The sequence below is a fragment of the Capricornis sumatraensis genome, chromosome 3 (genome assembly GCF_032405125.1).
Source record: "Capricornis sumatraensis isolate serow.1 chromosome 3, serow.2, whole genome shotgun sequence".
NCBI lineage: Eukaryota > Metazoa > Chordata > Mammalia > Artiodactyla > Bovidae > Capricornis > Capricornis sumatraensis.
Window position 1 is genome coordinate 117,532,334 of NC_091071.1, and position 22,726 is coordinate 117,555,059.

General features: G+C 41.8%; 1 protein-coding gene across 8 annotated transcripts in view; it reads right to left on the reverse strand.

Annotated features, from left to right (window-relative positions):
• Nucleotides 1-22,726, reverse strand: part of CLASP1 (cytoplasmic linker associated protein 1) — a 237,209-nt gene that overhangs the window by 31,408 nt on the left and 183,075 nt on the right. For 6 of the 8 annotated variants that reach the window (XM_068968563.1, XM_068968561.1, XM_068968567.1 and 3 more), the window contains 3 exons: nucleotides 12,858-13,001; nucleotides 12,233-12,339; nucleotides 3,430-3,580 (listed from right to left, as the gene is read on the reverse strand). In XM_068968563.1, the coding sequence (XP_068824664.1) occupies nucleotides 3,430-3,580; nucleotides 12,233-12,339; nucleotides 12,858-13,001 (402 nt within the window). Of the gene's footprint in view, nucleotides 1-3,429; nucleotides 3,581-8,249; nucleotides 8,367-12,232; nucleotides 12,340-12,857; nucleotides 13,002-22,726 lie in introns of all 8 variants that reach the window. The other 2 variants (XM_068968560.1, XM_068968559.1) reach the window with 1 other exon arrangement.

A 22,726-nucleotide genomic window follows, 5' to 3' on the forward strand; every position in this document is an offset into this window, starting at 1 on the left:
TAGTTGAAGCATTCTCACTCTTAGTTCCCTGACCCCTTAGTTCCCTAACTTAGTTCCCTTAGTTCCTTATTCTCTGTTCTGACAAAGATGGGTGAGGTCCCAAGGCACAACTTTCATCCTCTGAGGTCCAGGTCCTGCTAAGAGACAGAACTCAGCTGGCAGCTCCTTCAGGGCCAGGTCTTCAGACTCTGTCCAGCTGTCATCACTGAGGGAGCCAGGTGCCGAGGACCCAACTGGCCCTCAAGCCCCTCAGGTCGCCCAGATGCTGGGGCCCAGGTCTTGCAGACTGCGTCCTATACAGATGTCCACCGCCATCAGGTCACAGAGGTGGGGATGGGGAGAGGGTCATGGCTGCCTCAAGCCAGTGGGTGGCCTTGGTGAGGGCTCTGGAGCCCTGCAGGACACAGTCCCCAGCATGTCCCCTGGGCGCCCCCACTCCCTAGCTCACCTCAAGGCCGGGTGAGCTGGACGGCCCTGGAGGGGGAAGGCCGGAATCCACTCTCCACCTGCCCATTACCATTCCACTGACCACTGGCTGAATAGGCACTGAAGGTCGCTCATTGACAGTTCCTTGCTTGGGGCAGGGGCCTACTGTAGCACTGACCAATGGCTCAGCAACCATTAGTGGCCTCGCAGTAAGTGCTGCCTGGTAACGGGGTACAGGTAGCAGGGCACAGCAAACGGCCATGGGCTAGGGGCTGTGCACGACCCCACTCTTATTACAGTTCCACCAGCCACCAGTCCCCTGATATATTCCCCACAGTGATGAGATCTCTACCTACAGAGAACTCAGCATCCCCCAGGCAGATAGCTCTTCCCTCATGTGTTTCTGACTCTCAGAGCTGGTCTTTATGCTGGTCAAAGAACAGGTCTTTAACATTTTCTGAAAATGTTTTCCTAATATATTCTGAGTTTTGTCTAAAACTAATTAAACCTCTGGTCCCCTGGCCCTTGTGTTATGTTTCTGACCGCCTCCATTCTCAGGGGGTCCTTTCTTCTGAGTACCCTGGCCTATCTGGCACCCTTTACAGGTTAGCAGAAGAAGTGTGGCTGACTACAGTGGAAAGAGCAAAATGGTCACTTTCCTCAAGTCAGACGTGTGACTGCAGAATAGTGGAGGAAACATTTCCAGGCAGCCACACTGCACTGGTGATTCCCATGGCAACATTTTCATTTGTGTTTGTCGATAAGATACATCTCTCTCATTTTATACCTATGCATTTGTGGCTTTTTTTTAATTGTAGAAAAAAAAAAACCACACAAAAACTGAGTGTGTAGGTATATATGACATATATGTCAAATCATTTAAATCCGTTAATTCATGTCTACCTCAGTGACATTAAATACATTCACAATGGTGTGTAAGCATTACCACTGTGTCATATTTTGGGCAAAACTTTTTTCATCTTACCCAACCAAAACTGTGTACCCATTAAGTAATAACTCCCTGGCCCTTCCAGCTCTGTAGTCTCTGTTCTCCTTTGTCTTCATGAACTTGACCACTCTAGGGACCTCATGTAAGTGGAATCACACAGTATTTGTCTTTCTCTATCTGGCTTATTTCACTTAGCAAGATGTTTTCAAGGTCCATTCATGTTCTAACACATACATAGTATTACATTCCTTTTTATGGCTGAACAATACTCTCCTGCATGTACATACTGCATTTTGTTTATCCATTTATTTGTTGATGGATACCTGGATTGCTTCCCCCTTTGTGCTACTATGACTAACATCACTCTGAACACTGGTCCACAAGTATCTGTTCATGTTCTTGCTTTCAACTCCTTTAGATACACACCTGGTAGAACCAATGCTAGGATGCACTGGTTCTTACACACCCTGTCCAAAAGATCTTGTCCTACCATAATTAAGATAAAAAAGAACTTATAAATATATGCATAGAAGACTGAACAGGAGTTTATAAGATGTTTCATAGATAATTTTTTTTTAAACTATTTTATTTTGGCTGTGCCAGGTCTTAGTTGTGGCATGCGGGGTCTCGTTCCCTGACCAGGGATTGAACCCAGGCTCCCTGCATTGGCAGCACAGAGTCTTAGCCACTGTTCCACCAGAGAAGTCTCAGATGATTTTTTTCTCTTTGTAACCCTCTTCTAAAAGTAAAGCATACATTACTAATATAATGAAAAAATTATTTATAAAGGGGTTTTAAAAACTTCAGACAATAAAAAAATAAAGTGAAAAACTCCTAATACTAATCACATTTAACAACAAAATCTAACTTTCTTAACTTGGTGCATTATATCAATCTGATACCCTTTAGGCCGGAATGTCCTTCCTGAAAGTTCCCCTCAGATACCATGATGCCACACTCCCCTCCGCTAATCTTTGGTCCTTCTTGACTCCTTTTCTTCTGTCTTTCCCTTAGTGTTGATGCTCCTTAGGATTTTGTCCTTCCTTCCACTTGGCTGATTTCACTTGCTTTTCTTTAGTTACCAGCAGGCAACTGGTCAATGTCTCAAACCTCCACCACCAGCCCAAATCACCAGCCTCAACGCCAGACTGGTATGTCTGAAAGCCTAATGGCTGCTTACGTCAACGTTTCATTATGTTCCAAAGGGGTTTGCATGTACCTTTCCTCCACCCCCTGTATTATCTCACTGAATCGCAGCAGCACGTCCTCAACAGTGCTTGCCAGAGGCTCTGTCTCTTCTATTTCTGCTCATGAGCTACCCAACTCAACTTCCTCTGGAGTCATGTTCCATCTTAGGGTCTCAGCAATCCTTCTAAAATGTACGTGTGACCATGCCACTTCCTGGTTAAAAATCCTTCAGAGATTCTTCAGTCAACTCCAGAGAAGCCTGTGCAGCTCCTTCTCCCCAATCCAGGGCACGCCCGCCATGTCCACTGCTGCCACCCCCCAGGGGACATCCTCCTGTGTCCACCCCCATCCTTCTGCCTCCTCACAGACTTCTCTAGGACTATGACCTCCTCCTTGACCTGAAAAGCACCTCGCAACCTTCATGCTCGGAAGGTGACGTCATCTCCTCTACAGATTCATCTGGAGCACCCAGTCTGGCCCTGATCGTTCCTCCCCCCAGGACAGCTTGCTGCCACTCTGCCTGCCTCTACAGGAGACTGCAGCTCCTGGAGCGCCACACTAGCGTCGGGTGCAGGCTCACTGTTTTTATCACATCAGAGGAGCATAAACATGTCCAGGATAATGGGAGCCAACTGAGAAAAAGGGCATTTAACATTCTTCACAAGATAGCTGAGGGCTACTGCAATTTCACAAAGTTGCCCTGGGCCTCTTAAAATCATACTATTCTAACTATAAGATAAAAATAATGTTGGGTGGTAATCCCAGTGCTCAGTGTTCAGGGTTATCCCTGGATGGACACAGAGGTCCCTACCACCCTGGGTGGTGACCATACACAGCCCTCCCTCTGTCAGCCTGCGGATACTCACAATATCGCAGTCCTTTCTGCCATCTCTTTTAATGGGCTCATTCAGATCCTCTTGGCTTCGAAAACTAAACTTTTCAATGGCTTCTGTCACTCCACGCAAAGAACTATAGATTTCTTCAGAGTTCAGGTTTTCAGTATCATAGTCCAGCATGCTAAAGATCAAACATATTTTATTCCTTAAGTTGAGGCACACGCATAAAATTGGGGGATGGGTAAAAATTAGTTCTAATAATTTATAGAATAAGATATAGTTTCTTTAGGTGATTTGGAATAATAAGGAGACATCTTTTGTTAGAGCACCACCACCAGACAACTTAATTACACATCTTCCTCGTCAGATCTGGCCCCAAACACACGACATCAGCACTCAATCAGAGCCAGTGCAGTGGGGAAACAGCAACCACAAGAATGCAAGAACTCAAAGAGTGACAACCAGTGATGATGCACGAGGTAATGGATGTGGAAAAATAACTTTCATACCTTGAAGATGGAAAGAAGTAGTTTGGTTGTTACTGGTCTCAAATGTACAAATAAATGAAAAGAAAGCTAGTGTTAAAGACAAATTTTAAAAGAGTGAAGCACATGACTGTACAAGGCTGGATTTTGCTTACCAGTATCTGAAACCTGTAAAAATGAAACCCCAAAGTAGAGAATGACTCCAAGTCAGATCCACCAATGCACTCCTGACACCCTTCCACCTAACCCAGGAATTTGCTTGCACAACCAAACTCTTCTAGACGCAGACTCTGGGAGTTTTACAACAAAGGCAGATCTTAACAAGGTGAGCCACACTCCCAGATGAGCATCTGGAAGCACTTCAGAGAGTAAGAAATATCTGTCCCTGAGAGAAAAATGACGTCAGCTCTTGGCCATGGAGACATCTAGCACAGCAAAACACAGAATAAGGCAAAAATCCTCCTGGTATAACGCAGTGTACAACAGAGTGCCCTTTCAGTTCAGTTCAGTTCAGTTCAGTCGCTCAGTCGTGTCCGACTCTTTGCGACCCCATGAATCGCAGCACGCCAGGCCTCCCTGTCCATCACTATCTCCTGGAGTGCCCTTTAGATGTTTGCAAAGTACACTGAGAGAGACGGAAGAGCCTAAGAACAAAGCCATCACCTTCCCTCCCTGCGAATAATTTGGGGGAGCCAAGCTGAAAAACTGTTAATTAAACGTCACTTGTCCCAAGAAAGTATTCAAGAAAAGATCAGATGAGTTGGTCTAACTTAATTTGCAGAAAGTCTTGAGTTATAACTGAGAATTGCCAGGGACATTCAAAGAATCCTTGAAAGTAAAAGTTGCTCAGTCATGTCCAACTCTTTGCGACCCCATGGACTGTGTCCATGGAATTCACCAGGCCAAAATACTGGAGTGGGCAGCCTTTCCCTTCTCCAGGGGATCCTTCCCAACCCAGGGATTGAACCCAGGCCTCCCGCATTGCAGGCGGATTCTTTACCAGCTGAGCCACAAGGGAAGTCCAAAGAGAATCCAAAGACAGTCCAAAGAGAATTTATGTATATAAATAAGCATTCAACGGCATTCGTTATTAAGGACTAAAGAACAGCAATTTCTCTGTTCTTCAGAAGAGAAATAACTGAAACCAGTCATCCACTGGTGGGAACCACTCCTCCCCCAACAGTAATACACCCAGACTTGTACATTCTGTTAGGAATAAAGTTTCCTGTAACTTAAACACAAATCATGTTTACCAACCTTCCCCTCAATACACACACTTTTTTGTTGTTGCTATTGTCTAAGGTTTGGGCAGATGAACAATACTTGAACAGTTCTCACTTGAATTAACCAGACCTCTACTGGCTGGAAGTTGTAATGACCTGAGTGGTTTCTAAGACTGGATGGGTCCTGCGAGAGCACAAGATCTGAATTCACTCTCTGAGATGAATTAGTATACTGTCTTTGCAACCTTCTGGCCCAGGCAGAACGCATCCTTCTGATGAATGAAAGAAAACATCCTAACTGTACTTGGAGAGTTCACAAAAACACATGCCAACTCAAAGACTGGCTCTGGCATCAAACAAAAAGAAACGTGAACCCCAACACATTTACAGTTAAGGCTCCATGTACACACTGACAGGAGGCGGAATCAAAAACTTGAACAGAATTCAAGATTTCAACCCCTTCTAAGTTCATAAGGTTATCTAAGGCAATATTGCTTTCATATGAAGGGAGTATGACTGTAGAGCACAGGGGCTCCCTGACACCATCCCCCCCTTCTAAAACACCACAGCACCAGCTTACGTGTGAACAAAGGCATTTATACATCTGGCCAGTACACTATGTTTTACAAAGAAAGACTGAATATGACTTAAACAAAAAAATATGTATATAAGATGTCCAAAGATGCCTTAAAATACTTTTAACAACAACAATCAAAAAGAATGACACAGCCCATGCAAAAGGAACAAGTATGGGAAGAATGCAGGGATGGACAGGAGGAAGTCTGGGGAACGTTCAATGTTTAAGGGATGTCACAATATTATTCTCCATGTCGCTTCAGAAGATGCTGGCTTTCACGTAGTTCACCCCATTATTTTTAACCTGAACTTCCTTAAAAATAATTCATTTCAGTCATATAACTTTAGCATGATAGTAGCCTCTTTTTTTAAAATATGAAAATAAAGGATTCTGCCAGTTAATGGTCCTCATTCTTACTTTCAATTAATAAACCAGCTCGGACTTCCAATTTAGGAGAACCTGTGCACAGCCACGTACAATCTGCAGTGACACTTCTTTTAGACTCACTAGCTTGAGCTTTGAAGTATCTCCTTGGTATGAAGTGGAAACTGTGAGCTCCAGGTGAGAGACAGGATTATTTTCCTCTAAAGGGAAACAGATAAGGCTGCTCTCCTTGCCATTTCATGTTCTGGCAATTGTGTTTTTTCAAGTCAATACCCACGAGCCCTTATTGCGTGGGGAAGAAGGAACCCTCTGTGGATGCTGTCGTCAGGGAATCACAGGTGATATGACCCCAACAAGTAGCACATGTAAGGGGACAGCACGAGGAGGCAGCAGCTTTGCCTAGAAAACACTGGGGTGGTAACCCCCAGTCTGTCACCTGCCCCCACATTCTGTCTGTTTTAGCTTGGAGGTATAATCCCTTAGGTCAAAGGCCAGGTCTTAGTCATCTATAAACACTGTGATTAGACTCCAGAAAGATTTTCATAGGGTTCTTCAGATTAGGAAAAGTTGCTCAATCGGTCAGTATTCCCTGATCCGAGGTCTGGCCAGGGCACTCGATACCTAGGCAGAATAAAGTTCTGGACTCACCCTGCTGAGAAGGAGGCAGAGCGTAGGTGGGGGCGGGGCGCATGAGACTGGGTCGCCAAGAAAAGAGAAGCTGGGACAGAAGTGTGCCTTCTGAGACGTTCTTCTTCGTCATGTGTAGGCAAGAGATACTAGGTATGGAATAAGGATAACTATTTCTGTTTATGACATCAGTAGGGTTTTGGCAAAGAGAAAGATTTCCTTTCTTAGTTTTATGTAACAGATAGGTTTTCTAAGTGTCAGTGACTCTGGTCCACTCTCTCTCTCTCCAGCATTAACAGAAGTTATAGCCATTTATGAAGCATTAGCTAAAGCAATGGGTACTTGTTTGTGTACTCAAGTGAGAAAGGTGATTCAGGAACAGATGTCCTCTGGAGGGCGGTCTTCATGGCTAGATGGGAAGACTGATTGCCTGGGGCTGAAGCTTGGTGCCCAGTAAGGCACACAGTCAGTATACTGGGAGACAGTCAATAAACTGGTCTTATACTTCGAGGCATGACCAACCTTTAACAAACTGCAGTGACATGCTTTATTTGCACTGAGGATGGCAGCTGCCTCACTGTCCACATGCCCCTGCCCGCCCTTGTGCATCTATACGTCATCACAGGAGCACCTGCACACTTGAGGAGTTACTTTCACAGCTGTGAGAGTTTCAAAAGGAAACTGTTGTGAAAATATTTAGCTGACTTGTTTACTTGTTCACTATGCTGAGGATACAAAGGTAAGAATGTAAATCTTCTGTGCAATCTCCAAGGCATTCGAAAGTAACACATCTCTTTTCTGTTTTGTCTTAACCCTGTCCTGTCACAAAGGCAAGACTCATCTCACATAGCACAGAGGGAGCAGGCTGCCCTGAACTCTGCTCATGAATCAGGAGCCGACAGGGAAGGGATTCTCTGATCTTTCGGCCTTTATAAACAGCACCTAAGAGACCCTCAAACAGGTAACTGCAGAAATACATGGACCCTCCCTTCATACCATGGATTCCCCATCTGATCTGTCACATTCCACTGGCAGCCTGTGGGGACCCCACGGCTCTCCTGCTTGGAGCAGCCCCTTTAATGAGCTGTAATAGGGAGCGACTTCCTGGGGCTGCCTTTCTGGATCTCAGTCTTCAGACTATTACCACATGCAGGACAGCAGGAAAGACATCAGCCCACACCACTGAGAGCAGGACCAAGGCCCCAAGTGCAGCGTGGGAAGGAGCAGGCCCATGCAGCCGGCTGGGGACACTGCACCGTTGGGTGGTGCAGGCACCTTCAGGAGGCTGAGCACTGCCCTGGGCTGAGGGCTCACAAGCGAAGATGCTGATGAATGTCGTCAGGTGATGCAACTGTTCCTTGCCCTAGGGGCAAAGAAGGAGCCATTCTCATGAGGTCTGACTGAGGTCACGCACCTGCTCACACTTCTCACCAAGGCTCTACCCTGCTGGTCTCGGCCGGAGGTGGCGGAGAGGCTTCCCCAGAGACCTGAGACGACCTTGGAAGTGCAATAATATTGTGACACCTCAGACAAGTGGGACAGGTGACTTGTTACCTGGGAGAGTAAGAGCGCCTGAGAGTCTTGTGGGAGGGAGCGGTGGGGATGGAGTTAGGCTGAGGAAAGGGAGGTGGGTGCCTCGACAGCCCATCGGCACTGCAACCCCATAACCGACTGCAGTGATCAGAAGAGGAGAGTCAGAAAGAGACACAGAACAGGCAAAGGGGGCAGGGAGGCACCGTACTCTACATGTCCTACGGTCTCATCCCTTTCGGACAAGGTTCTACCCAAATTCACACTTCACCGTTCAGAGGAAAAGGACCAACTTCATTTTACAATTTGGTCCTCCATCAAGACTGCTCATTCCTTCTTCACTCAGTCCTGTATTTACATTTTTAAATCACATGAGATTGCAAGTATATAGGAGTGTGTGTGTATGTAAAGGAAATTGTTAACTGCTTACATGCAAAAAAACCACAGATGTTTACTTTCAAATAATGCAATCAATTATTTTAGAAGGAACCTTTGGGAATTATGGGCCTGAATCAAATGGGACCAAGGGAACCATAGCAGAAAGTCTCAGAGAAGGTACCACCCACCAGAACACTCAGGCAGGGAGGGAACAACATGCTCCCCTACTGGGACCCTCAGATGGGGTCCAGAGGTGCCAAGAGTAACTTCTTCCTGAGAGAACAGCACCAGGAGAGGATGGGGGAGCACAACCCACTGACTGGCTCAGACAGAAGGGATAGAAAACCTAAGCCCCCTGCTCATGTGACCTGATACGAAGTTTAAAGTGCATCTGAACACAGGCACTCCTCACTCAGCAAGTGAGCTGGGCATGCAGAGGCCCCACCTGAGTTCTAGCATCTGCTGCAATTCAATAGACCCAGGAACATGGGAAAGGTGTAAACTGAGCTGCCTATAGGTGTGATAGGAGGCCGCGGGGTAGAGGCCACAGGACTAAGGCAGCATTCTCAGAGTAGCACACCCACCCTGGCACTTATCACAGTTCAGGAGCAGTGGTCCAAGGCTTGTCTCCAGCTGAGGACTGGGGTGGCCCCACATCATAAGGAAACCAAGGTGTGGAGGGAGTGGCCACTGCGGCACAGAAGGGCCCTAAAGGCATCCCCCAGGCCACACGTTAAGTCAGGGACACAAGAGGACACAGACGACCACCTCAAGCTGGAGCTCTGCCCATAGGGTTGTATCAAGCAGATGCCCAATGAGGGAGTCTCCAGGCTGATCCCCATTTTGAGTCGGTGCACACTCCTGATCATCTGATGGAGTGAGTGTAAAATCTGCCTAAAATTACCTTTTATTGCTGGTTACCAGATGTTACCTACTTAGCATACTAAGGCATGTTCACTGAGAGCGCACAGCAGACTCAAGCGAGGACAGCCGCGTGCTTTTTCTATCTTAAAGGGAACAGACTTCACGTGATTGCTGAAGCCCCTAGCAACTCTGTTTTTCATTTAACATCAGTCCCACTAAATTGAGCTAAAATGTAAACATATATTTAATTTATGGAACACTTTAGACCATAAGTCTTCTCTCCAAAGACCCAGGAGTGTCTGTCTGCTCACTGGGAATAAATAATAATTCTTCCTTCTCACAGAAAAGGATAACCGATGGATGGAATTTCCACAGAAGGTGACCTGTTAGCTGTGGCTCCTCTTATGTTACCAGGTTGATAAAAATGACTTTCTCACTAGCAATTAAAAAAACAACAACTCAAACGTGTCATCATGTTAGACTATCTTCTTATTAGCATCATAATCTGAAGGCAGAACTTTCGGGCTTAAAAAAACTTCATTTTGATACTCAAAATTGGCTTAAAATGAAGGATTGGCAAGAACTCTTCCTTTTAAGAACAAAAGACTAACATCAAATGGTCAAGATAATTCAAAAGAATAGCAGAATAGAAAAATACATGTTTCAACAGCACTACTCAAAAAAATAACCAAGATTTATGTCTGGTGGACTCTGTCCATCGCCTGCCTACAACGTGGTGACCTAATACATTGTCCTAATTAGTGCAAGAGTTCATTTCTTTCATAGATTTCCTGGTAGAAAGTATGCATCCTATTTGAACATTTCCTACGATATGATGACGTGAGGCAGCTTTCCTACTTCTGGACAGGTTTAGCTGTGAGAAAAATTACTTTTCCCATTGAGTTCAAGTTGGCTCCGGCCATTCTGGCTAGTTACACACTGACTGGAGCATATTCTGTTTAAAAAGAAAGAAAGAAACTACATACCTAAGTAATTTCTTACAGAACAATTTGTTGGTAAGAAAATATTTCAGCCTCACTTGGACTTTTTAATACTGAAAAAAAACTTCTTATTTCTTACACTCACCTGGTAACCCTAACAGTAAAAATTTAGATCAGGCTAGTTAAGAATGAATGGTGACCTGGAAAAATAAATTAGAATTTTAAAATAATTTGGAGATCCATGAAATTTGAAAATACCTAGCCAATTCTTAGCTCTCATGGCTTATACTAGCAGCCCCCCACCAATCTTTCACTTAAACTATTAGCACATATAATAACAAAATACTTAATCTGAAATTTATTCTTTATTATGTAAAGAATGTGCAACCTTATTAGTGAAATAACTAAAAAATAAGTATGAACTGAGTATTATGGAAGAACAGATTTGTCAATGTTTCAGAAGTATCACTTCTAAACAAAAGCAACAATTTATAGAGAATACAAGTTTTCTACAAATTTTCTCCTACCAAGGAAGAGAATTCTATGATTTTACTGCCAACCCTGGGGGCATTTAAGACAAACCATTTATTTAGATACAGATAAAAAGCTGGCTGAGTCTCAGTCATACCTGGGAAAAGTCAGACATGTTTTCATTACTTTCTGGTCCCAACTGTTTAATTAGATTAGCCTGCTGAAATCATGACTACACAGACCAAATTTGGAAACACAATGTTACTTCAGCCTACCTAAATACAGTGCTAGAGGGACCTTAGGCAATACAAACACTGAGATGCTGTAAGTATACAAAATATTTCGCTTCTCCAAGAGAAAAATACAAATCTGACATTTTCTAAAATATTTATATGATAACTTGAGAAAGTGAACAGAACTTCAGAAGTAAGGACAGCAGAGTTTGGAAGACTCTCAAGCATTAAAAAAAAATCTAAACTTAAAGGCACTTCCATATTGTTATTTTCCAACTAAAGAGGTAACTCTTAAAGAGGGATGGTATACTTGTAAGATTTTCTCTAATTTTAAGATCCTGGCATCAGCAACCCAAAGTCCTAACGTCTTGAAACAAACACACACGTGTGACCCTTCCACGACTCTTTCCTAAAAACTGCAGCCTACAGGGTCACCATAAATGAGACCATGAGAAATTTCAACACAGTCCAGGCGGTCACAAAAGCCATCACACAGAGACCTCTAAAGGCTCTGGTCAGATGGAAATGTGATCTAAAGATCTTGAGGCAAAGCATCTCAAGTCACTGCCTCAGACTCTGCAAGGGCGATGTTCACATGGCCCCAACAGCAGTCTGAAAATGCTGATCCATGTTTAGTTCTCAGGCTCTCAGTCCCTCCTCAGAGCAGCATTCTGCTTCAACCATGAGTCTGGAATGAAAGCAACCATGCTTGGGACGGCCACTTGGCTGGAAACTACCCCAGACTCTGTGTGGACAATGATAAAGGATTTTACTGAGATGGTCAAATACCTTCGGGTGCTGCTATTGCTCACACAACAGTTAAAGAGTTTCTATGTTAAACAGGACTAAATATAACTTTTGGTTTTAAAATTCTTAAGGTACTACAAAGTGTTTAGAGCTGGAAGAATTCCCAGACCATTCAGCAGGAACTGCTCATTTTGCCACAGAAGTTAACCGCTTTGCCCGAGATCACACAGTCAAGATTTGGGTGAAGACTAGGACCTGTGGGCTCCTGGCACCCATACACTTTTTGGTATTAAGCTCAGTCTATAATCTGGAAATTAGCTAGAAGAGACATGGGGGCGCTTTAGTGTCTTCACTGCTGTTGAAATGGCTTTACCTTGGAGATAGGCCACCATGGGAACAGTTGGTGGGTGAGGTCAGGGGGCTGGTCCGGCTGCTGGGGTGCCTGGAGGGAGTCCGGCCAATGGTGTTGCTTGGAGAGCCCTGGGTGAAGGCAGGAGAGCTCCATCACACAAGAGATAAATACAGAACACAGTTCCACTTTGCCCCTGGCCTTGGAACCCACATGTAAATAAATGGGCAGATTTTGCATAATCAAGGTGATTTTTTTTGCAGAATCATAAGCTCATTTTTTAAGTACATATGAACCGAAAATCGTTAACTGTACTATAGGCAGTCCCAAAGCTGAGTGACTGCTGTCAGCTGTGCTGAAGTAACAGACACAATTCAGCATTTGCATCTTAACAGAGTGAAAAAAAACTAAGTTCCTCAGTAACTGCCTGAATGACTTCATAGACTTTTAACTAAACAACCTGACTTGACAGAAAGGCCATGTTTAAATACCAGGTTCATTCACTGGGAATACAGCAGGATCGGACCTGGCCCCCACACTCTGGATGCCCATGATGTACTGCAAGAGAACGGGACAACTGGCTGTTCCATGCGAGCAGGTTCTAGAGGAGGAGTAAGTGGCAGTTACCAGCTGTGACCAAAGCACTCACCACACTGGTGTTACTGGAATTCTTGAGGTGGTTATGCAGGAGTTTGGTGGCACCATCCTGGAATGTTTTAGGCAAGGCACCAAGTAACATAGTAAATTCAGGAGTGTTCAATTCAAACAGAGAGATGAGCACAATTTGTGCTGCCTAGAAACAGAAGAGATGATTAATTTGTGTTACGTGCAATTGCCTATCTTGGTCAAAATGCTCATTAAAATTGTTTATTTTATTTATTTTGGCCAAGCCACATGACTTGCAGGATCTTATAACAGTTCCCCAACCAGGGACTGAATCAAGGTCCTTGGCAGTGAAAGCTCTGAGTCCTAACCACTGGACCATCAGGGAAGTTCTAAAATTATTTTTAAAAGAAAACTGTTTTGTATGAGTAAATAATAACATTTGTGCCACACATACACAAAAAAGGCAAAAAGCACCTACAGAAAACACTATAATTGATGGTAATCAATTATAAATAGCCTAATTTTGATATGGAAAATAAGCCCTGGTTTCACTGAACACACTGGCCTCAGATTTCCATAGCATGTTAACAATAAACTCCTGTAACTTCTCTGTTTCCAGGACTAGGGTCAAACAATAAAAAAATCTGAAAAGGCTTAAGACTGTTAACCCTAGTAAGTCAGAATCAGATGAGGCTCCCAGTATAAGCAAAGAACAAGTTTCTAAAGAAGCCTCCACTGCTTTGTCTTATAAAACTACTTTTTTAAAAAAAATTTTTATTTTTACTTTATTTTGCTTTACAATACTGTACTGGTTTTGCCATACATTGACATGAATCTGCCATGGGTGTACATGAGTTGTGACTAAGAAAAACTAGAAAAAAAGAGAGTTCCGGTACATCTGAAAAACTCCTACTTTTACATCTGTGCATTGAGGACAGAGACAGTCTTTGCAGAGCAAACCAGATTCACTCCTCTGCCTTTTGGAAACTGCTCTACTTTTCTTTACTAGAGAGACCACACATGCAGGATGACTCATGGTTGCTAGCAGCCATGTGGGGAAGAGCAAGCAGCTAGAGCACCAGCACGCAAGTGGAACCCTGGCTTCCCGATCAGGTTACGTGTCTGCTATTAGCTTAACGCCTGCGGAATTAGTCACGAGGGTTTTGACTTGGAAAAACTATGCCATGGGAAAACTTTAGGAAGTACTAACTGGCATTTCTTACAATTTTCTAAGAGTCTAAAGAAAGGAAAACGCTTTATGAAAATATTTTAATAATTTCTGTTTCTAAATATTGTAATATTTAGGATTGAAGCAATTATTGTAAGTATTTTTCCACTATATAGAATATTACATAAAAACATGACTGCTGAGATTTTTTGCAAATAAACACCAAAAAAAATTTCAATGATTTTATAATGTTAAAATTAATTTTAGGTCCAGTTAAGACAAAACTACTATTTTGTGCCTGGAGAAGGAAAAAAAAAGTCCAAATACCCATACGCATTTAACCAAAATTAAAAATTACAAATCAGTAGAATAACATTTTTTACACAATTGAAAATTTCTTTTTATAATGTCCTTAAGCACAGCATTGGGCAAAAGCATCTTACTTCTTCTCTTGACTTCTAAACATGGTCCTTATATCCTTTCCATTAAAATTAAATTGTAAGGGCCAGTGTCCTTTTATGACACAGGCAAAAAATATTATTATTGATTGAACTGAAATAAACATTTCTGCATTATTAAAAGTTTTAAGAAACCATTATCTGAAGAACTCCATTTCACCATCAACTTAATGTACTGTTAATATGATCTGTATAAAAGCAAATTCCCCAAATCATGCAAAGTAACCTGTGCATGATTGTAGTAACTGTGCAAAGTAAAAAGTAGTACAAGTAAAAAAAAACGTGCACGTAAAAAGTCTTACTGATGTTAGGAAAAACATGCATGCAGAAAACACTGCCCTTCAAAGAGAAGCAAAGAAGCAGACTTGAGCTTTGGCAGGGAAAAATCAAGATCACCAATTAAATCAAGGAAGGTTAGGCACTTATTTTTTTGTTTACTGCAAATGGCAGTAGAAAACTATAAAATGAATCATTACGTTTTTTATTAGTATGTTTTAACATGGAATGGGCCACTGTCTTTAGACCTAATTTCTCCCCAGAATGACAAGATAAAACTTACTTGGGGTTTTTCACAAAGCAATTATGAAACTGGTAGAGTCTTTTAGGAAAAAGAGGGCTGCAAGGTGACAGGCCTAGAAATTGTGCTAATCAGGCTACTTAACATTAGTGCTTTCCGTCATATGGGAAAAGAAAGTGCAGCAGACATCAACTTCTACCCACTGAAGAGCCTTCCCTCAATAACCTAAAGGTGAATTTCCATGAGAAATCAAATAGAAAGACAAGGAATTCTGAAAATAATTCGTTGGACAGATGGTATATGGTTTTATAAACATAAAATGAATATAATTTATTTTTGCACTTTCCAAAATATAAATTGTAAATGATTTCATACAGCTTTCAAAAGTAACCTTTTGGTTTAAAGCTGTTTGCAAAGTAAAATATTTTTTTTGCTCCAGAAATGGATAGAAAGTACCATTTAAATATGCTATTTTAAAAAGATTTCACATCAAAGTTCTAAAAGAAATGAAGACTGTTATGATCCTAAAATATTTTACCTACAACTCTGTATCAGTGAGGAGTTAGAATACCAGAATACTTGGGCAAGGATAAAAACTGGGTTATATTTATCATTACCATCAATATGCTCCTCACTGAAGGAATAATTCCAAACATGGGGATGGGTTGGAGAAATGTGGAGGTTCCCTGATAGCTCAGTTGGTAAAGAATCCGCCAGCAATGCAGGAGACCTGGGTTCAATCCCTGGGTTGGGAAGATCCTCTGGAGAAGGGAAAGGGTACCCACTCCAGTATTCTGGCCTGGAGAATTCCATGGAGAAATTCATTTTAAACAGCTTGGGCCAGAGCTCATGATCAATAATGAGTCAAAAGCCAGAGGGTGTCATCGCTGTGCCTGTTCCATCTTTGAGCCCTTGCCCCATGAGAGGAAGGGCCATTAAAAAGCCAGACCAGAAACTCTGCTGCTGCTGTTCTCTAACACAGAACTAACTCTTGGGGCCACGTGTCTTAAAGATCACATGGTGACCTAACAGGAAATGGCTCCCCCAGGAGAACGTAGACGGTGAAGGTAAAAGGGTCTCCAAATCCTACTGCTAGTTGTCCGAAAAGAACCTGGCCTGTACCGCACAGCAGAAAAGGATTCTTCCAGAGAAGAGATCAATAAAACTTTGACAAATGCTTTGGTGTTGGCATTAATTAGGGAAATTTAAAATTTGAGAGGAAAGGGAGTTTTCTAATTAATTAAACATCTATTACTGTTCCCTTCAGAGTGTGATTAAAACTGCTTTAGAAAAATCACCAAAGAGAAGCTATTTCAAAACCTTCCGACACTTTAAATTCAGCATCACTCCTTTGCTATTGTTTAAACTAAGGTAGAAGTCTGGCTGCAATACGGCTATTTTTTTGGGAAGGCAATTAATTATAAAACACACCAAAACACAATACTTTTATACAGGCATGTGCACACATGCACGCACACACATACATTCTTTCTTACATAGTATTATGTTAACTTTAGGTTTTTCCAAAATCTTCTCAGTGTCTTCACAAGTGTAATCAAGATTAATAATCTAAATGCAAACAGTGATGTGTCTCTTTGCAAATTAGTATACAGTTTCAAATCTACCTGTTTACAATTTTCTTCCAAGTTTCCTTCTCCAGGCCCAGAGCAGGTCGAGGCCGCCCTTATGGGTAAATCTTCCCCTACTCGACTACGCTGAAGCAGGATGGACAGGAGAGGGGCAGGGTTTAATCAGAGGCAAGAAGCACACACTTAAAACCATGGTTATTGATAAGCTTCCAAGTGTTTGGCTTAGTTTCTAAAGTCATGTGTGTGTGTGTATGTATATATATATATGAAAGAGAGAAATTGTACAATCTAAAAGTCTATGGATAGTAATAGAACAGTAACAGGATTCTGAAGAATAATATCAGTAACTACCAGTTTTAAACCTCAATCATCCCCTAAATCCTTTATAATCATAACCACTCCTGGAAGTAAGGCTCTTGCAAAGAGATTAAAGTGAGACTTGAGCAAGGCAGTCACAATTAAGCTGAGATTCAAATCTCATTCAATGGTATTAAAACTCTGAGCTTTTAGATTAGGACAGCTGCCTATCTATAATCAGAGATTCATATTTTTTTCAATTAGCAATGCCAACTTTTGAAAGCTGTTTATATACTTCTCCCCCTCCAGGCAACAGCATCTTCATCATTTTTAGTATTCTGTGACATGCCATTATTCCCTGCATTTCTCAAAACAACCTTTGGGGGCCAAACCTGTTAGTTCATTTGACAAAGCCAGTGCTCAATGTTAAAGAATCACATAAGAAAACACACAGGGATTCTGAGCCTGAAAATATAAATACACCATTAAAAATTCTATTGTCATTACTGCATTCCTTTTGACTTAACGGGGGAAAAAGAAATCTCCCTAATGCTGGAAAAAATGTGCAGCAGCAGCAAACCAAAGCAACCCTCAAACAGTAACAGCTTAAACTATAAAAACAAAGCAGTATTTATCTAGGTTTTTATATGCTCTGTTGTAATTGGTCCTCCCAATAGTGACTAGGGTCTGCCCTGCTGGCTCAGAGGTTAAAGCGTCTGCCCACAATGCAGGAGACCTGGGTTTGATCCCTGGGTCCGGAAGATCCCCTGGAGAAGGAAGTGGCAGCCCACTCCAGTATTCTTGCCTGGAGAATCCCATGGATGGAGGAGCCTGGTGGGCTACAGTCCAAGGGATCGCAAAGAGTCAGATCCGACTGAGCGACTTCACTTACTTACTTACCAATAGTGACTAAAGCCAAGTATCATTATTCCTATTTTATGGATTTTAAACAAGAATTTAGAGGCTAAAAAGCCTCTAAAAAGCAGAGGCAGAAGTTAATAGAGGTCAAACTCTAGAATCTACTTTCTTCTGTGAATATGTTGTATAATCTTAACACAAACACAGTGCATTAAGAAAGGTCTAGTGTACCTCTGTAAAGCTTGGTCAACACAACTATAAGGACTCTCAGAGCTAAAAAATGGAAACAGCTACTTCAGGAATAAAGCAGGCCAGTCAGGGTCTGGGTGGGGTTTTCCCACCTAGTCCAAGTCAGTCGGCCAGGGAAGCACACCTCACTGGTGACAGGCTTGTGCTTCAGTTTTGCTGTGCTCCTTCCCTTCTTAACATCTTAAACATTTAAACACCCATCTCTCTCCAGTATGAAACACCCCAGAACACTGACATAAAAGGGAAAACAAAATATTAAAAATGCTTAAGTCAGCAAAGCGGAGTTGTGTCAGCTTAAACTGATTCTAATGTATTTTCCCAAATATGAGATACGGAGAACAAGTTACACCACCTGCAAACTTCCCAAGTATTGGTTGTATAAAATTAATACTGTCTGACGATACAGCCAATGTGAGAGTTTACTGCATTGGTTTCAGACTGTAGGGTGTTTCTAGTATTTAGAAGGTAACACCTCACTCTACTCTTAAGAAATTAAATCAGAACACCAACAGGAGAATTTGGTTCATAATCAGAAAGTGCTTTTAAATCACCAAGATGTCCTCCTAGTACCTGATACATTCCGTAAATGACAGGTGAGTCAAAACATACTTCTACTTAAAAGAGATATGGAAGCATATCTTTAGAGCATTAAATTATCCAGATAAAAATGGTGCCTGTTTTCTTTTTCTACAGCTTTAAAATAATAATGAAAAGTTAAATCTTAGCATAGAGTGGTATATACCATATCACAATTTCTAAGTATTTTAACTTATTTAGGCATGACATTCATTTAGACAATCTTTCAAATACATCTCAAGTTCTTGGATAAGGCAGTTGGATCACTTACAATAGCATCTATACCTGGATGAAATATGCAGTGGATGGAACATCAAAAGAGAGCATTTAAACAGAAGTAGCTCTAACTTCAGGAAGGATTAATCTGCAGTGCCTTAACGCAGTTTGTGAGAGGCAGCTATGGGGCAAAGGAACATACATCTGAATATTGTGCTTTAATAAGCCTATTTAAATCAAGTAACAGTGCTTCATGGGGTCAGAAAGAGTCGGACACGACTGAGTGACTGAACATACATCTGAATATTGTGCTTTAACAAGCCTATTTAAATCAAGTAACAGTGCTTCATGGGGTCACAAAGAGTCGGACACGACTGAGTGAGTGAACTGAACTGAACAGTGCTTTACTAGCAAGGGCTGGATGGATACAACTTAAAGCCAAACAATCTAATCCACAGATATCTTGGATGATTAAAAAGCAGAGATGCATCTGCTAAACTGAACCCCAACACAATGTGTCGTTAGGTAAAAAAGTGCCCTATTTAAGTAAGAGCTAAGGAATTACCAAATAACTAACCATGGAAGACTCATGCCAACCCATTGAAAAGGAGACCAAAGCCTTGGGCAGAACACTAAGGTGGACCCCAAGATTCCAGCCTCCTGGTGAGTAAGCCCTACACAATCCCCTCTCCTAAGGTGAGTGATGAACACCATTCCCACAATTACGTTACAAGGAAGAAGGGATTTTGCAGGTACAATTAGTCCCTCCCTAATCAGTTGATTTTTGGTTAAAGGGCAGATTATCCTGGGTGGATCTGACCTAATCAGGTGAGCCACTGTAAGCAGTCACAGAGATTAACATGAGACTCTCCTGCTGGCTTCTTTGTAATTTATCTTTTGTTCTTAAAGAATAATTTTGTTGAACAGAGAATTCTTAGTTGACTTTTCTTTGCTTTCAGCACCATTAAAGTCAACAGGCTGCCTCCATTCTTCAAGGTTTCAGATGAGAAACCAGCTGCTTGTCTTACTGAGGATCTGGGCTATGCTGAGCTGCTTCCTTGGGCTGCTCCCATGAGCTTCTGTTTCATTTTCAGCAGTTTGATTATGTCTAGGTGTGAATCTTTTTCTTCTTCTTTTTTTTTAAAGTGTACTTGGATTTGGTTGAGCTTCTTAGATGTGCAGATTAATGTTTTTCCATAAAATTTAGGAAATTTTAGGACATTAAGTCTTTTCCTGCTGGCTCTGCAGAAGCAAATTGCCAGGCCAGGTATGGGTGTGGCCTCCATGAGCTGTGATCACCCCCTGCTGACAGTGGGCAAAAAAACAGGTACCATAGCCCTCAACAGTAATGAACTGACTTAGGCCAAGAACCAGGGAGTTGGAAGAGAATTCTACATCTCAAGTGAGACTGAAGACCCAAGCAACATCTTGATTTCTGTCTGGGAAGACTAAGCAGAGAATCCAGAGAACATGTGCCAGACTTCTAACCCACAGAACTGTGAGATTATAAATTTTTGTAGTTTCAATTGGCTAAGTCTGTGGTAATAGGTTATGCAATATGAAACTAATAGAGAAGCCAAAAGAGGAGAACTTCCAAGCCTGTGGTTTTGAAAATGGTGACTTCAAAATGTTATTTGAAATTAGATCACTTCTCTTTGGGTACTTATTCATTAATTCATTTAAAATACTTCTTAAAATGCTCACTTTGTTCCTACAGGTATCATTCTAGGTGTTGGGCATAAGTAGGGAGGTGGGGGAGGGGCAGGGAATAGCAAGACCAGGCCTGGTCCTAAAGATGATGAGGACCTAGCTGGGGTCCTGTGAAAACCAGCAACAGGTCAAGACCACACCAGCAGTCTACAGGTCTGCGGGTCAATCTTAGGGGAAGTGGTCTAAAATAAGAGGCTGCTTATTAAATTGTTACACTTATTAAATAAGTGTTAATTCTTATTAACACTGTGCATTAAAAATCAGCCATACATGGAAGGAACTCCAATCAGACACAAAACAACATCCATACCCCACTTTGTGCCATTAAGTCAAGTGACTTTGGGTAAAGCACAGGAATTGAGACTGGTTTTTATTGCAGCCAGGGCTGAGGACTAATGACAAAAAAAAAAAAAAAAAAAGCTTTTCAACTTCCTCTGAAGCCCTGGATTACTGTCCTGGAGCCCAGGTTTGAGCTCAGCCTGAAGATGAGGTGTTTTAGCAGTCCTCACAATGGGGGAGGGGAAGATAGAAGGGCAGACATGGAGGTGGAGTGCCAGTGCAGAACAGGGTTTGCACAGTAGCACAGTATGATCCAAAATAACTGGAATTAAGATCAAACAGTAAATAAGTTATGTGATCTCAGCCTTAAACATCCTAACCATAATTGACTTAAGCTAGTATTTTAAAGTGGGCTTCCCAGGTGGCACTAGTGGTAAAGAACACACCTGCCAATGGCAGGAGATTTAAAGAGATGTGGGTTCAATCCCTGGGTTGGGAAGATCCCCTGGAGGAGGGCACAGCAACCCACTCCAGTATTCTTGCCTGGAGAATCTCACGGACAGAGAAGCCTGATGTGCTACAGTCCAAATGGTTGCAAAGAGCTAGACACAACTGAAGCGACTGAGGATAGTATTAAAGTAACTTGAGTGTTTTGATGTCCCAGGCTGGATACCTTTGAAACATTTCTCTAGTGTCCTGATTACAAAAGTTAGGACAATAAATCCTAGTTCAAATTTTTCATGTGCATGTCCAGAGAAAGTAGACATCATGACCACAGTCAGCTGTTCCCATATAGGCCCTAATCATGGTAACATGCAAGTATTAAATATCCTTCAGCCCCACAGGAGGGAATACTTGAGTAACAATCAATTATGAAACAAACTCACATAGACACACACATATGTACTTGCTATGACTAAATACAAGAAGGCTTTTGTATATATTAGTTGATCTGTGATTTTGAAAACCATAACAAATACTTTGACTTTCCAATCAACCAAATCATTTTACCACCTCCCACTGTACCCCTCTAATCCCAAAGAGGCTTAATAGTTAAAGGTTGCCAGTGAAATGTTCTTTTGATAAATACTGAAAAATTTTATAAAAGGATCATATATTTAAATTATTATTTAATATCAGAACAATAATTTTGAATGAGTGCATTAATAAAATTCATCCTTGTTTCTTTAGCCTTGGAGAACTTCATTTATTATTAATACTATGTAATGGCTGGAGAATTATATGGGCTGTAATTCTCCCAAAGAAACATTTGATTCTCCTCCTTGGACTCCGGGAGGCAGGCGCTAAGCAGGTAGGTGTTCAGGTGCAAAGCAATCTTGCTAACACTGCTTAGAATCATCTTTAACCCTGCCTTGACCTAAGTGGTCCACATTGTTTCTATCCCAAGGCCAAAGGACTATTTTGGCTATGGAGTTGGCTATGAAGGAAGTATACTGTGGGGGGGGAAAATGCAAGGTTCATGATTATATACAAATAATCAAAATCAAATACTTTTAGTCTAAAAGTAGAACTGAGAAATCTGACTTAAAAGTAATTTTTAAAGGCTAGTTGGGCCAGTTAGTTTACATATAAAGTAAAAGAATAATGGCCATGTGTGAAACTCAAACATAGAAGAACAGGACACTGACAGGAAGAGAATAGAAACAATAAACACAGTGATAACTCACACTTCCTGTGTGCTTATCACATGTCAGGAACTGACCACGCTTTTAACATATATGAATTCATCTTCATAGTAGTCCTGAGGTGGAATACTACCTAGGAATAGAAGTGCTAACATCCTGTGCTCCCTGTAACTGTGTTACATGCCTCTCAATGTGCCATTTCAGAAGAAAAGAGCAAGTATTTAGCTGATTAAAAAAAAAAGCAACAATATAACATTTTGGTATCAGGGTGTCTCCATGACACAAGATTTCAGATTTTCATTTTGATATGCAAAGACTGGAAGGAGGTGGTACTAGACAGAGAAGATAG